The following is a 16,053-nucleotide window of genomic DNA, read 5'->3' on the forward strand; positions in this document are numbered from 1 at the left end:
AATGTTTTGATATATTAATATAATTTTTTTTATTTTCTTATAAATAATTTAATTAGATTAAATTTTGTTATATTTACGCTGACCAAATCAATTTTTTTAAATAAAGTTAGAAACAAATCCGAATCATATTAAGCTTAAAATCAAATATTTCATTAAAAAATTTAATTTTTTTAATTTTAAATTAATATATTTTTAATGTTTTTAAATCATTATATTAAAAATAAAAAATATCATTAATATATATTTTAATAAAAAAAATTATTTAAAAAGTAATTAAAATCCTAAACAAAATTTTTAAAAAAGCAGAAACAAATAATAAAGTACATCCTTTTCTTCGTAAAATCAGAAGGGCTCGCATTGCAAGGAAGGTTTCCTGAACTAAGAAACAAAGCATCTCTGTTTTGCTTTGCCATGAAGGTTTTATTTGTTAATTAATCAGTACGTAAAACATTAAGCAAGGTCTTACCTTAGCACCTGTCTTGCCATTCTTATTTCTTCTTCTCCTATATACCTTTAACTCTAAACCCAACCCCCACCACGAAAGAAAACACCGTGTCGATCTTCTGAATCATGGATGAAGAGTATGATGTGATAGTATTGGGTACTGGTCTCAAGGAATGCATCCTCAGTGGTCTTCTCTCCGTTGATGGCCTCAAGGTCTTTCTTTTTTCCATTTTGCTTCTCTTCTTCCCACTTTGGTATCTGATGCATCTGTATCGTTTCATTTTTCAACACTCCTATCCCTTTTAGAGCTGGGTTTTGTTTTGCTCACTCAGATCAAGCTAACTGCTTACGTTTGATGATCATTTACCGATTAGCAAAGACTTTTGCTTTACTGGAGCTATTTATTGATTGATTAAAAAAAAGGCAAACTTTATGGATCTTTTCGAAAATAAATGGATTGATTCCTGGTTCATTAGTTTCTTATGGGAAGTTTTGAAATGGGTTTTCATTGAATTGCTTGTCACTTGCTTATTGGGTTTTCTGTTTCACCTCAATTATGACCATCCTTGCCTTGACTTTTGAGGTGCACGTTGAGTAATGGATCTTTTTGCATGGAATTAATGCAAGTAACTGCATACTATCTTTGTGTTCTCCTCTTGACATTCATTCTGCTTTATCTGGATCGTATTGGATTTTATGCACTTGTAAGAGTTTTGTCTTTGTGAGCCAGGTCCTGCATATGGATAGGAATGACTACTATGGAGGAGAATCTGCTTCCCTTAACCTCATTCAGGTCCTATTTTCCATTCAAGATCTGTATTTGTTTATCATTCACCGTTTTTCTACTACTGTTGTGAGTAGTTGATTTTGAATTTAATTTAATTTATTTACAGCTCTGGAAGAGGTTCAGGGGAAACGATAAGCCTCCAGCACATCTGGGCTCAAGTAGGGATTATAGTGTTGACATGATTCCTAAGGTGTATTTCCCACCCTTGCTTCTCTTCTTCGTGTTATTTGACCAGTTATTCATTTTTTTGAGTTGGTCATTTTTTAAATCTCTATTGATTCGTCGATGTTTCTCTTTATGGCTAGTTTATGATGGCAAATGGCAATCTTGTACGTGTCCTCATTCACACAGATGTTACCAAATATCTGTACTTCAAAGCAGTGGATGGCAGCTATGTCCTCAACAAGGGAAAGGTATGCTCAGTAGAGGTTGATTATTCACTTTACTTTCTGTTATGATATATTTTTTACTCAAAGCCATCGGTATAAACTATTGCAATAGGTTCACAAGGTGCCAGCAACTGACATGGAGGCGCTCAAATCTCCTCTGATGGGTATTTTTGAAAAGCGCCGTTTTCGTAAGCTTTTCATATATGTCCATAACTATGAAGAAAGTGATCCTAAAACACATGAAGGAATGGACTTGACGAGAGTGACTACCAGAGAACTGATTGCGTATGCCCTCTCTCCAGGCTTATATGTCACACCTGTCTCTTTATGCGTGCTTTTCTAGTACCACACTGTAGCTTTCATGGATCCTCATATTTTGTTCAACTCCGTTGTTTTATTTTGGTTTGAGAAATATCGTAAGAGGTTATTTGAATTAGTGCAAAGTCTATTTGTATTCAACAATAAACTTGGTGAGCAATTTTGTTTCTTATTACACAGTTGACTTTTTGTCAGAAAATTTGGTCTTGATGACAATACCATAGACTTCATCGGTCATGCAGTGGCACTACATAGAGATGATCGCTACCTCAATGAACCTGCACTTGATACTGTTATGAGGATGAAGGTGATCATTTTTCAGAATCTATAGCTTAGTTTCATTACAAATATTTTGAATCAGTTACCTTTGAAATTTTTTATTTTACGCATTTTTTTGAAAATTCCCCTCCTGATTATGTGATAGCTATATGCGGATTCTTTTGCTCGTTTTCAAGGAGGATCACCATATATTTACCCTCTGTATGGTTTGGGAGAGCTCCCACAGGTCTCTTTCTCCCCCTGTCTACCCCTCAATTTTTTCACCATCCATCTCAACATACTAGATTTGTTATAAACTGAAATGACGATGTTGTTTGGATATCTTATTCTGTTCAGGCATTTGCACGGCTTAGTGCTGTTTATGGAGGCACATACATGTTAAATAAACCTGAGTGCAAGGTACTTGTTTATGTTTCTGAGTTTTGATATGCTATTTTGTGTCCTTGCATCACCTTGTATACTCTTGAGAAAATTCCGTGTGCATATAATCGTTGAGGTTGAGTGGAAATATAATATGAAAGTGGCATATCACTCTAATTCCAGGTAGAATTTGATGAGGAAGGCAAAGTTGCTGGTGTCACATCAGAAGGGGAAACTGCCAAGTGCAAGAAAGTTGTTTGTGATCCTTCCTACTTACACAACAAGGTACAGAGGACAAAATAAGTAGTCAATGAAGCCTGACTCTCTCTCTCTCTCTCTCTCTGTTTGTGTATGTGCGTTGAAGATAAAAACTGAATGTTTCATTATTTACAGAAAGTTGAATGCATTTGAACAGGTTAGGAAGGCTGGTAAGGTTGCAAGGGCAATTGCCATCATGAGCCACCCAATACCAAGCACCGATGAATCTCATTCAGTGCAGGTTATCCTGCCACAGAAGCAGTTGGGTCGCAGATCAGACATGTGAGTTCTAGATATGTTCTTATTTCCAATCCCATATTATTTCTTAAAAATTTGAAGGATTATAATTGCTAACATATCAACATTACCTGTTTTTACTGTTACCAAATATCAGCCAACATGAGTTGTGTTTGTTTTGTAATGTAAACACAGCACGGTAGTTGGCCAATAATTAAAGGTGGTTCATTTAGGGAGATATAATTGTTTTCATAGAACATTATAGTTAAGTCTCTTGTCTGCTGCATTGTTAGTGTTCTTATTTTTTGTAATTGATTGTTTCTGGTTTATGTATTTTTTCTTCAATAAATTGGTTATGATTTTTTTCATGGTAAAATTCTAAAATGGATATGTTCTTTTATAATTTTTTGGCTATCTTGGAAAGTTTAGTTTCTCTCTAATGGGCAAGGAGATCCATGGGGTGTAGTTGATTCCTTTTGTCAAAGAACCAATTCAACCCAAAAATTTAAGTTTTTAGGTGAAGCTTCAAAAATGATTTTATATTACTTTTTTAACACGCCCTCTTAAGAGAAAGCTCTCAAGGCTTGAAACTTGCAGAAACTCATCATTAACCGTATGCTTAGTTTTATTAATTTAATTAGTTAGAATGAGGTGGTGAGAATTGAAATCATGACCGTTTGGTTATCAAGACACTGACACCATATCAAAGAACCAATTCAATTAAAAAACTTAAGTTGTTAGGTGAAGCTTCAAGAATGGTTTTATATTATCCTCTAACACCCTTATCCCAAATTGAATAGTCTATTCAAGGGGGGAAATTTCATTACTGTGACTTTGCTGAAGAAACAATAAGTGCTAAGTTTTTGTGATGCTTCTGTGTTGAGCAGGTACCTTTTCTGTTGTTCTTATACTCACAATGTTGCTCCAAAGGGCAAATTCATTGCATTTGTATCAACGGAGGCAGAGACTGATCATCCTGAGGTTGAATTGAAGCCTGGAATTGACCTCCTAGGTCCTGTTGATGAGATATTCTTTGATATTTATGACAGATACGAACCAGTTAATGAACCTTCATTGGACAACTGCTTTATTTCAACAGTGAGTGTATTTTTTGTTTTCTTAATGCTGATGCTGCTAGTTATGATTTCTATTGCTTCACCATACCTTCATGGATACTCCCTAATTGAGTTGCTTAATCTTCGACAGAGTTATGATGCCACAACACACTTTGAGTCAACTGTCACCGATGTTTTGAACATGTATACCATGATAACTGGAAAGGTAAGATTGCACTTTCCTGTGTTGGAGAATTTGTTGTAAAAAAACTCTTCTGAAGAAGCTCTACTGTCTATTTGGTCTTGTGATACCATTAACAGTGATTCCGTTATGTAGACAACCATGATGTTTATCAGCTGAACCTCACAATACTATACCACAAGTGAATTTTCAGAAAACAATGGCTGTTGAATACTTATCTTTTGTTGGTATTTATGTGTTTGCTAATGTGCATACCATTGAGCTGTGGGAATTATCTGTCTGGGTTGTGTTGAGGGAAAATATCTAATTAAAGTTTGTCCTTGAGCGTTGGATGAGAGACTAAACTAGCATTTTGAGTTTCTCAGGCCATGGCTCCATATCCGGATAATAGCAAAAATTCTATCCACACTTTAAAATTGAACCGCTAACAATATTTGAATCATACCTAACCAAGCATCAAAGGCGATCATTTTGCTTAGCTGCATTTTAATATTAATTGTATTAAGTAGCGTCTTTCTTGTTTCTTGTTGTTTGTCTCCGTCCACTCTCGAATCCACTATGTGATTAGTTCTCGTCTTTCATGTCACAGGTTCTTGACCTAAGTGTGGATTTAAGTGCTGCCAGTGCTGCGGAGGAATGAAGAAGCTACATTTTCATGCACTGATAACGTGCATTGTTCCAAGGTTCTTTGAACACCTTGGATTTGGCACATGAAATCAGACTCGGCTAATTTGTCTTGTCATGGGTTTATCATTCCTTGTTATAAACTATATACCATGTGACCTGTGATAGGATGTTTATGCTTTAGATGTTGTTATAATTCGAAATGTAAGATTTGCAGCTTTCATCTGGGTAGTGTTCTGGATGGTTGGGTTATAGGGTTGAGTCCCTGGTTATAATCTAAAGACAGTGCCACCTTGTTAAACCATTTGCTTTGTCATATTATACACATGAATGAAATGATGCACAAGGAGTGTGCTGCCTTAGAGAGACAACTTGAAGCATGGACGGTGGCTGTTTTTATGTAGGGTGCACACTTGATTTGATTAAACAAGTACAAGGCAGCTGCATGGCTTAGGAACCTGCATGTCTGTGTCTCAAGTTTATTAAGTGCAAGGAGTATCCTCTGAGGACCACCTCTGAGCTGTGTGGGAGTTTATTAATTACAAGGAATTTGGTAAGTATCAAATTGTCAAAGTTCAAGAAAGAAACTTTGAAAAAAGTTCCTTCCAAGGCCACACCAAACCCTTTTTTTTGGGGAAAAAAACTTACAATTTAAAAATTTACCTTCGATTGTCCGCTTGATCATGGAGGAGACTCTAGGCCAATCAATCAAATTTGTGTCATTATAAATCCTGCTGTGGAAAGACCAATGGTGTGGCCTGCCGAGAGGACAACAAGGTCCATCTGGTTTAGCTCGTGAGATTGAAAGAAAGCTATGTATCAATGACTCCTGCTTACAAGGAAAGAAAGAATAGGTGTATTTATGCTTTAAACATCAACTCCTGCTTGCAAGGTTCATAGAGTCACGAGCTGCGAAAGCTACAATTTCTACGCATGACACCACATTGCCATTGCAAGCTTGAATTCAAGCTGGGTAGGGCAGTCTTCTCACTATTGAAGGTGGATGTTTCACCTAAGAGATTATTTGAGCCATCACAACCCTGCAGCCAATGCAACAGTTGACATCTAAATCTACAGGTACTGCAAAACACAATAAGAAAGGCTGAAAAGCATTCGAAGGTATAACTAAGCTTGAAAACTTGAAGTGAAATTGCAGTATGCAAGTGCACAACTAGCTGCAAGGTGCAGGTGCTTTTGTAAGCAACCACAAGAGGTTGCATTACCACTTTAATATTTTATTGAGTTTGTCCACACACAGAGAATTAATCTGCAGTGAACAGAAACTGAACTTGTATTATTGAATAATGATGGGATCATGCCAATATTCCTGCAGAGACGCGGATTATTGAATCTTGAACTGGTTGAAACAAAATACGAATCTTAGCTACTAACAAAAGCTTAATTAGGTTTTTTCCAGAATGCTTTCGATCAATACTTGTTCCTGGATTGATCGGATAAACATTTCAGAATTTACAGACTGATCACAGATGGATGGCCACAACGATAATGGGCGGTTAATCTCTTGCAAGGGGCTACCAGTCTTTGAAAATCCACTAAAGTCCATAGTTCCCCCTTGCAGACCATGAACTAGGTTGCATCCTCCAAAGAGAGCCACTGCTAACTTGTCTTGCTTTTTTCCCAAGTAACAGAAAAATATACTACCATTAACGTGGTGTTTGCTTAAAATGTTGAACTTGGCCATTAATATATGGACGCTGAAATCTATTATTGTACGGATAAAAAATAACTTTGCAAAATAAGCTGGTGGTATGGATCGTGGAAAATATCTCAAGAATATTTTGAGTTCGATATAAATATAAACTCTCTCTTAAAAATCCGTGCGTGAAACATACAATGTTGTTAATGCAAACTCATTTTCATTAAGAAAGTATACATTTTTTTCACAGCCTCACCCACAGCTCGATCTGCAAGATATAAAGGAAAAACTGGTGAAGAGTGCCGGTCCAGTGATGGCCAGCACTGATCTCATGGAAAACAACCGGCACCTGTGAGATTATTAAAGTTAATTAGTCTTATAAGAGAATATATAGATTCCAGCCCCACAATCTAGAAAGAATGTGCATAAGATTATTTTCTTTTCTTTTTAAAATTTTTTATTTTGAATGTGAATAGCTCCTAACATGACACACCATGCATCTTCTGGGTGCTTAATTTTTGACCCCAATTTAAACTTTCAACTACTGACTTTATAAACACTAGGGGAGTTTTTTTTTTTTTTTTTTTTTTTTTTTTTTTTTTTTTAAATGTGAAATAAAGTTTTTTTAAAGGGATTTTGAGTTTTATCAAAATATATTAACCAAAAATTATTTGAGATAAATTTCTTATTTCATTTATAATTTGTTTAAATCATTTTAATATTCTATATTAAATAGCACATGTTGAAGATTAAATTCTACACATGGTCTTAATTATAAAAATAAATGGACCCCGATCTCATTTTTAACTTGGCCTCAAATATATGCCTATTAACCATGCTCCTTAAATAAATCTCTAACAATCCTCTATATCAATGAAAATTATCTCACCAATTTTAAAATGACTTGAAAATTTATTGAAAAATACTAAATTGATAGATCGAAATAGTAACTTTTAATTTTAAATCTTTTTTAATGAAATATTATTGGATTTAGTAAGGCTAAATAGAGCAATGTCATGTCTTGAACTAATCAACATTTTATGATAATTATATTTAAAATCTAGATAAGTTGAAATTTTAATTTGGAGTTATGTTTATCCAAAATATATGTTCTAAAAGTCTAATTATAAAACATAATAATTTTTCTATCTCGAAAAGGTGTAGAAGATTTCTAATATAGTAGTTCTTATGAATTATTGTCAGTGGCTGAAATATTAGATGATTAGTGATTTGTGATAATAAAAAATAATAAAAAATTTAATAATTTATTTTTTCAATTCTATAACACATTTTACCTATTTAAAAATTTAAAATCAAATAAAAAGAAACTTTTCATCTACTTAAAAGAAACATTCTTTCTCTTTAAATGGGATCGATGCTTGACTTGTTGATATAATCTGAACTTAAATCGAATAATCAGTGGTATGTTTTCTAGATTTTTTTAAAGCTCTATCTTATAATATATATTCTCCAGTTGATGTGTTGCGTAAATCCTACTATGATACCTTTGCTTTTGTCAAGAGATGCTGAACATGACATTAAATTCTTAAGAGATGCTTACATCTTAAGCAAGACACTCCCTAGTTAAATTGTTCCAAAAGACACCACATTTTCATCTTCTTAAATTGTGAGAGGCACCGTCACCTTTGTGCAGCCTTCTCATAGCTTATCACAACACCGCTCGTTTCTTGCATCCTCTTCGAGTCTCTTCCTCGCCCAGAACAGTACTCCCCTAGCTCCCCGTTAATTTCTAAACAGATTAACAGCAATGGAACCACCAACTCCTGATGTCCTCGAATGGTTGCAGAAAGTAGATGTCCCTACAATTGTCGCAGTGGTAGTGATAGGTCTCCTGCTTCGTAGTTGCTACAGATGTCTTACCAAGAAGAATGGTAAGACAATGAAAGCTCCCGGGCGGAACTTCCGCATTCCAAGGAAAGATTTTGACGACAATCCTTCTGCCTATTTTAGAGGCTTGCGCAAGAAGTAGAACATGTATTATCGATCCCAAGCCCCCAATACGGTTGTTTTTCCCGCAGCAGACACTGCCGGCTGCCGTGATTTCTTCTTTTCTAGTGGTTTTTCTAATTAAAGCTTTTGACCGTACGTGCATGGTGAGCTTCTGTGAACTTGAATGTTTCAGTTTCGAAGTTGGTCTTCATGGTCAACCATTGGCATCTCATCACTTCACACACACAGATTAAATTTAAATCTGTTAAATACATCAAAATAACATAACATGGAGTGTGTGCTTGTAGAATCGTCTAGAATAAAAGTTTATCTCATAATCCGATCGACGTTCTAATTTGAAGATAACAAAATAATAACAATAAAAAAAATACATGTAGCTTAAATAATTATATATAAAAAAGTTAATAGTAAATAGAATGATGGAGGAGAAAATATTAGGTACAAGAAAAAAACTTAATCTTTGATCAACTTGTAAATTAATTTTAAGATAATAAAAAAAAAAAAAAAGCATTTAACCTAAGTAATAATGGATCGAGGAGTAAGTGTGAGGGACGTCTGCTTGTCGGGGGTCTGCCGTCCAGTCAAAACTAGCAGAGGTCTATATGGAGTTCTTTCCGTCCAGTCAAAACTAGCAGAGGTTTATATATATGGAGTTCGTTCCGTCCAGTCACAGGTAACAACCATGTTAATAGATATCAAGGCCGCAATATTTAGATGGTCTCATGATCACCATATATCCCTTAAGTTTCTTTTCTTTTGCCTTGTTTTGTTAAAACTCAAAAAAAGTTGATGATTGGTGTAATGGAAGGTAGCAAGAATCCCGTCAAGAAGCAACAGAGCATATCTAGCCTTGCATTGTGCTGAATCTTCCATCATCATCATCTTGGAATTTACTCTCACAGCTGTACAATGTAGCAGTAGCAAAGTTTTAGCCTAAACAATTCCATTCTTCCTAAAACAGATTTCAATGACTGTATATATATAAGATCAACCTTGTATTAATAAAAGTGTGCGTGGAAAACATTCATTGAAATCATTGCAGTAATCATTTCCTATATGGTATCAGAGCATTTAACCTCCAACAAGCCAAGGATCCTAATCTCAATCATCTCCTTCCCCAGACCATTGAACCATCTAGTGTGAGGCAGGCAATATCTCATCTTCGTTGGCATGGGTCCATGTCCATTGAGCTCACTCCTCTTATGGAACATATGGAACACGGGACATACTTCCCTCTCTTTTAAATTGCAATTCAGGAGGTTGTAAGTGGGTATTTAGGGTGACGAGAAAAGCTAACGGGTCAGTGGATAGGTTCAAAGCCTGTCTTGTTTCCCAGGGCTGCAATCAAAGACCATGACCTGATTACAAAGAAACATCTAGCCCTGTAGTCAAACCTGCCACCATTAGAGATGTTCTTACTATTGCTGTTATGAATTGATGGCGGTTGAGGAAAATTGATGCTCACAACGCTTTTTTAATTCATGAACTAACTGAAGAAGTATACAAGTTGCAACCCCCACGTTTTAAAGATGTGTCTAGGCCTAATCATGTTTGCAGATTGTGAAGAGTATTCTTCCCGGGTTTGGTATACAGCTCTCAAAACTGCAATTCTACAACTTGGTTTTTAGAATCCCAAGGCAAATCCATCACTATTCATCTCCGATCGAGACTCCATCACTTGTTTTTGACTGGTTTATATTGATGATCTTGTCATTACAAGCAATCATTCAATATTTGTTTCCTCTATTATCAAGAAACTGGGTGAGAGTTTTTCTCTCAAGGACATGGGTCTTCTGTATTTTTTTTCCAGGTCTTGAGGTTGTGCCCACTCAAGTAGGGTTCTTTTTATCACAACATAAATATGCATATGATGTCCTATCGACCACTAACATGAGTGGTGCAAAGGATGTCTCTACTCCAATTTCCACGAGTCATTCTCTTCAATTAGTTATGGCACTGCTTCTGTGGACAGCACAGAGTTTCGCAGAGTTATTGGCAGCCTTCAATAACACTTATTTACAGGTCCAAATATCCTATTTGCAGTAAACAAACTCTCTCATTTTATACACAGTCCAACCCAAAGGCACTAGATAACAAGAAAAAGGCTTTTTCGATATTTAAAACCGACCATTTTCCATGGCATACAATTGTCAAAGATGGTATTCCTGCTTTAAGAATCTTTTCTGATGCAGCTTCTTGGGTTCAACTCCTATATCTTGGAGCTCAAAGAAGCAAAGAGTTGTTGCAAGACCCTCAACTGAGGCAGAATATTGTGCACTTGCTAACGCAACATCAGAAACAATGTGGCTCCTTAATCTCTTCCACGAACTTGGTTTCAAATTCACATGAACACCTCATCTCGTATGTGGCAGCAAATCATTCTTGCATGAAACACATTCAAATAAATCTTCGTCTTGTACATGACTTAGTTTAATTAGGTATTTTACAAGTCAGACACGTTCATACTGAAGATCCTAGCTAACTTACTGACAGCCAGTATCCAGGAACAAGAATGATCAGTTTACTGATGGAAGCTCAGTCTTGCAAGGGCATATAAAGGAATGTAGCAAGAATCTCGATCAAGAAGCAACAAAGTATATCTAGCCTTGAATTGTTCTGAATCTTTTATCATTATTGTTGGTTATTGGGTTAGACTTAGTTCGTCAATAATAAATGATCTAGTTCAAGTTATTAGAGGAGTTACTAAAATTAGTAATCATTTTTTTTAATTATATATATATATAAAAGAACATAATCCATATATAAATGTTAAGTTTTTTATTTTGTTGTTTTTTCTCTTCTCTCATTTTGAACACTCTGCTTTAACTTACAAGATTTACAAAGATATTTATACTATAAAATATTATTTTATTCTAGTAATTGAAGTGACACTGAGATAACAGATTTGAAAATAAAAAAATGAAACAAAGTAAATTTTCCTTTCCAACAATTATCATGGAATTTACTCACAACTGTACAATGTAACAGTAGCAAAGTTTAAGCCTAAACAATCTCATTCTTCCTAAAACAGATTTCAATGACAATATATAAGATCAACCTTGTATCAATAAAAATGTGTGTGGAAAATATTCATTGAAATCATTGCAGTGATCATTTCCTATAGTCGGTACATGACAATTGACATCGATGCTACGAAAGGCTTGCATCTAAAAGATGACTGTGCAATTTTAAAGCTTGCCCTCGTAATACCACATTTTAATGGTTCTTCCTTCAATAACATTTGGTTCTCTCTTCTTTCCTTCCTGGTTTAGAAAGACAAAATTACACTTTAAAATCGTCGTAAGAACATATTTATTCTTAAATATGCTAAGCTCTCATAGCAGTTTCATTTTCCAGGAAGAGGATAATGAGAGCGTAAATGAAAATGATGCTGATCTGAACAAGAGTCTAAACAAGCAGAGAAGACATGCTGTAGCAGCAGCTCCAGGGGAGCAGAGGAGGAGTATTGCATCCAGAAGCACTTACAAAGACAAGGGTGGCAAATCCTCCCAAAATTCCCGAATGCAGAGACAATTGTGCAGCTGGTGAAATAAGCAAAAGCTTTGTGCAATGATAGGCAGAGGGTGTCAATTGAGTTGTTTGCGGCAATACTACAACGAAGAAATCATTTTCCCTAACTTTGCTGTGCGAAACAACTCGGAAAAAAGAAGTGAAAGAAAAGCTCTGAGCATAAGCATGATGAAGCGGCATGAATGGAAAGAAGCAGAAGGAAAGCTTTTGATTCTGTTTTCAGTAAGTCGGAGTTGAATATCACGGGCTTCTTCATGTTTTTTTTCTTTTTTCTACAATTTATAGATAGATGGTGTTAGAGGTTTTTGATATAGCTAGGAAGAGGAAGAGGAAGAGGAGTGGCCTGTTGAGCCATTGAATTTTTTCTACTGAATTCTGATGAGATATGTCTGCGAGCATTTTCCTTGCCAATATCAGTGTTTGGATCTCAACTGAAGTGGATTTTCAGAAATGTTTTTGGATTGTTGCTCGTCGAACTCATAATATTATCATGTTTAAGATTGATAACTCGGAAATAATTTGCCTGTGATGACTTGCTTCTGTACCATCCTACTGCCCTTATGATGAAGCATGCGAACCACCAACAATTGACATATTACATCCATATGCCATAAACCCCTTGGCAGAATGAGAGACTACAACAAATGCATCCATCCATCACATACAATTGGGAGGTAGCCAGGTAGGTGTGAGGACAATGCATCCAATCTTCAGGACGAAAATGAATAGTAAAACGCAGGAAAAGCAAAGGTGTTCATCTGACAACTGCTTGGAAACTGATGGTTGTGGGAAGGCATAGCACCTTAGAGTCACAGAAGCGATTTGAGTGAGATACAGCGCATTTCTCAATATTGAAAAAGGGAATGGAGGAAACAATCATAGCTTCATCTTTATGGCTGGTACTTGCGGAGAGATGATAAACTGCGTTTCTGCTTGATCAAGTTTCCCTAATACGGGCCGGATTCGCCAATTCACGGATCAAGTTGGCAAATTTACAATTATTGGGCCCAGGCCCATGTAGTGGTTCTAAAAGAACAACTAACCCTCGAGACCTTCGGCATCTCGGCGTCATCAGTCAAGCTCGTCATTGTAACAGAGAGAGAGAATGAATGAGGCCGTTGAATTCAGTGGTTGAGAGCTCAAGACATGCTTTGTACAACGTTTTCTTAACCCATTGCCAGGCCTTCAAATCAGGTATTATTTCCCATATTTACGTTGCCAACAACATCCTCTTTCGCTATTCAAAATGCTACTCTGGAGACTTAAATCTTGCTTGCAAACTGTTCGACGAAATGCCCCACAAAGACACCGTTACCTGGAACACCATGATCACTGGCTATGTAGAGTCTGGGAACTTGGGTGCTGCTTGGGAGTTTCTAAAATCCATGAAAAGACGTGGCTTTCAAGCTGATGGTTATACCTTTGGAAGTATACTTAAAGGGGTAGCTCACGCCTGTCGACATGATCTTGGGCAACAAGTGCATTCATTGATTGTTAAGATTGGTTACGAGCAGAGTGTTTATGCGGGTAGCGCTTTATTGGACATGTATGCCAAGTGTGAGAGAGTTGAAGATGCGTATGATGTGTTTCAAGGCATGCCAGTGCGTAATTTTGTCTCGTGGAATGCACTCATCGATGGCTTTGCGCAAGTCGGAGACCGCGACACTGCATTTTGGCTATTAGATTGTATGCAGAAGGAAGGTGTTAGGGTTGAAGATGGCACATTTGCTCCGCTTTTGACATTGCTTGATGGTGACAAGTTCTATAAGTTGACGATGCAGCTTCACTGTAAGATTATTAAACATGGCCTTGAGTTCTACAATGCTTTATGTAATGCTACACTCACTGCATATTCAGAATGTGGTTTGTTAGAAGATGCTAAAAGGGTGTTTGATGGTGCTGTTGTTACCCGAGATTTGGTTACCTGGAATTCCATGCTAGTAGCTTACCTAGTTCATGATAAAGATGAGGATGCATTTAATCTTTTCTTGGAGATGCAAGGGTTTGGCTTCGAGCCCGACATCTATACCTATACTTGTGTCATAAGTGCTTGTTTTGCAGCAGCGCATAAAAAATATGGGAAATCCTTCCACGCATTGGTGATAAAGAGGGGACTGGAAGAATCAGTGACTGTCTGCAATGCATTAATAACTATGTATCTCAAATTGAATAATAAATCCATGGAAGCTGCGTTAAACTTGTTCCATTCCATGAAGTCTAAGGACCGAGTCTCTTGGAATTCCATTTTAACCGGGTTTTCACAAATGGGGTTTAGTGAAGATGCTTTGAAACTCTTTGGGCATATGAGATCTTCACTGGAGGAAATTGATGACTATGCCTATTCGGCTGTCCTTAGATCTTGCTCAGATTTAGCAATCCTCCAATTAGGCCAACAGATTCATCTCCTGACTGTTAAGACAGGTTTTGACTCAAATGATTTTGTAGCCAGTTCATTGATTTTTATGTACTCCAAGTGTGGAATTATTGAAGATGCTTGGAAATGTTTTGAAGATACCACAAAAGAAAGCTCAATTACTTGGAATTCAATTATGTTTGCATATGCACAACATGGGCAGGGTGATGTTGCACTGGACCTCTTCTCCATAATGAGAGAGAGAGAGGTGAAGCTGGATCATGTAACCTTTGTTGCAGTTCTGACCGCATGTAGCCACATTGGACTGGTTGAACAAGGTCGCTGTTTTCTAAAATCCATGGCATCTGACTACGGGATTCCTCCTCGGATGGAGCATTATGCTTGTGCGGTTGATTTATTTGGTCGTGCTGGATATCTGGAGGAGGCAAAAGCCTTGATTGATTCAATGCCATTTCAACCCAATGCAATGGTGCTGAAAACTCTATTGGGTGCTTGTAGGGCTTGTGGTAACATTGAGTTAGCTGCTCAGGTAGCAAGCCAGCTGCTAGAAGTAGAGCCTGAAGAGCACTGCACGTACGTTATCCTCTCAAACATGTATGGGCATCTTAAGAGGTGGGATGACAAAGCCTCTGTGACAAGACTGATGAGGGAGAGGAAGGTGAAGAAGGTCCCTGGTTGGAGTTGGATAGAGGTGAAGAATAAGGTACATGCATTCAAGGCTGAAGATCGATCCCACCCCTATTCCGAAGATGTGTATCAGATATTGGGAGAATTAATGGAAGAAATGAAGAGGCTACATTATCTTGCTAGCTCTGATTCTTTGATGCATGATGTCAATCATATATACCTGCGCAGTGATTTAAGTTACTGAGCCTTAAGTTTTTTGTTCATCGATTCCGGAAAATTTTGCAATTACCTAAGCTGAAACAAATATAAAATTTTACATCACTCTAGTGTATATTTGCTAGCGCATTGTTAAGTGTTTTCATAAAAATTAAATACTATTGGATTGAAAAGACTTCAATTTGATATATATATATATATATATAATATATATATATATATATATATTTAAAATCAAATTGAATATTTTGATATCTTATCAAAACCATTCAGAAAAGCGTAAAACTGATGTGTTGGGTGTCAAGATTGTCTTTCCATTTTTTAAGAGCCCCTGCTTCCTTCCATCCTTGCGGTCATTACATTTCTGTCAGAAGTTAACTAGGCAAGCACATGTCATACCAAAAAAAAAAAACTAAGCAAGCATATGCGGCAGACAAGCAAGATGTACTCAAATCACCCCACCAACCATCCTGTCCTCAAAACCCCACGACCTGCTCAGATAATAGAGTACGTACCTTACATTGTAAGAAACTGCATTGCCCTTTTCCACATTTGTGCCTCTTCCAAGTTCAAACTGAAGCAAATCCTTGCCTTTTCTATGAGGCATGGCATCCCACTAACCAACTTAGAAATGGGCAGGCACCTTGTATACACCGCTGTTTCCTTTCAGTCCCCTATGCACACTATTATTGTCCAAATCCAAAGCCCAGATGTTTTCATATGG

General features: G+C 36.6%; 2 protein-coding genes across 2 annotated transcripts; both read left to right on the forward strand.

Moving 5' to 3' along the window:
- Nucleotides 1-342: 342 nt before the first annotated feature.
- Nucleotides 343-5,257, forward strand: LOC118029107 (guanosine nucleotide diphosphate dissociation inhibitor 1). Its single transcript, XM_035032916.2, has 13 exons — nt 343-657; nt 1,175-1,237; nt 1,338-1,421; nt 1,537-1,644; nt 1,733-1,905; nt 2,134-2,245; nt 2,363-2,443; nt 2,554-2,616; nt 2,761-2,862; nt 2,993-3,117; nt 3,960-4,170; nt 4,279-4,353; nt 4,919-5,257. The coding sequence occupies exons 1-13, from the start codon at nt 571-573 to the stop codon at nt 4,967-4,969; spliced, it is 1,335 nt and encodes a 444-aa protein (XP_034888807.1). The 5' UTR covers nt 343-570; the 3' UTR covers nt 4,970-5,257.
- Nucleotides 5,258-12,815: 7,558 nt separating this feature from the next.
- On the forward strand, nt 12,816-15,434 carry LOC118029106 (putative pentatricopeptide repeat-containing protein At3g25970). The gene has a single exon (XM_035032915.2). It carries the CDS (start codon nt 13,222-13,224, stop codon nt 15,355-15,357), a length of 2,136 nt encoding a protein of 711 aa, XP_034888806.1. The 5' UTR covers nt 12,816-13,221; the 3' UTR covers nt 15,358-15,434.
- The last annotated feature ends 619 nt before the right edge of the window (nt 15,435-16,053 follow it).

This window comes from Populus alba, chromosome 7 (assembly GCF_005239225.2).
Source record: "Populus alba chromosome 7, ASM523922v2, whole genome shotgun sequence".
NCBI lineage: Eukaryota > Viridiplantae > Streptophyta > Magnoliopsida > Malpighiales > Salicaceae > Populus > Populus alba.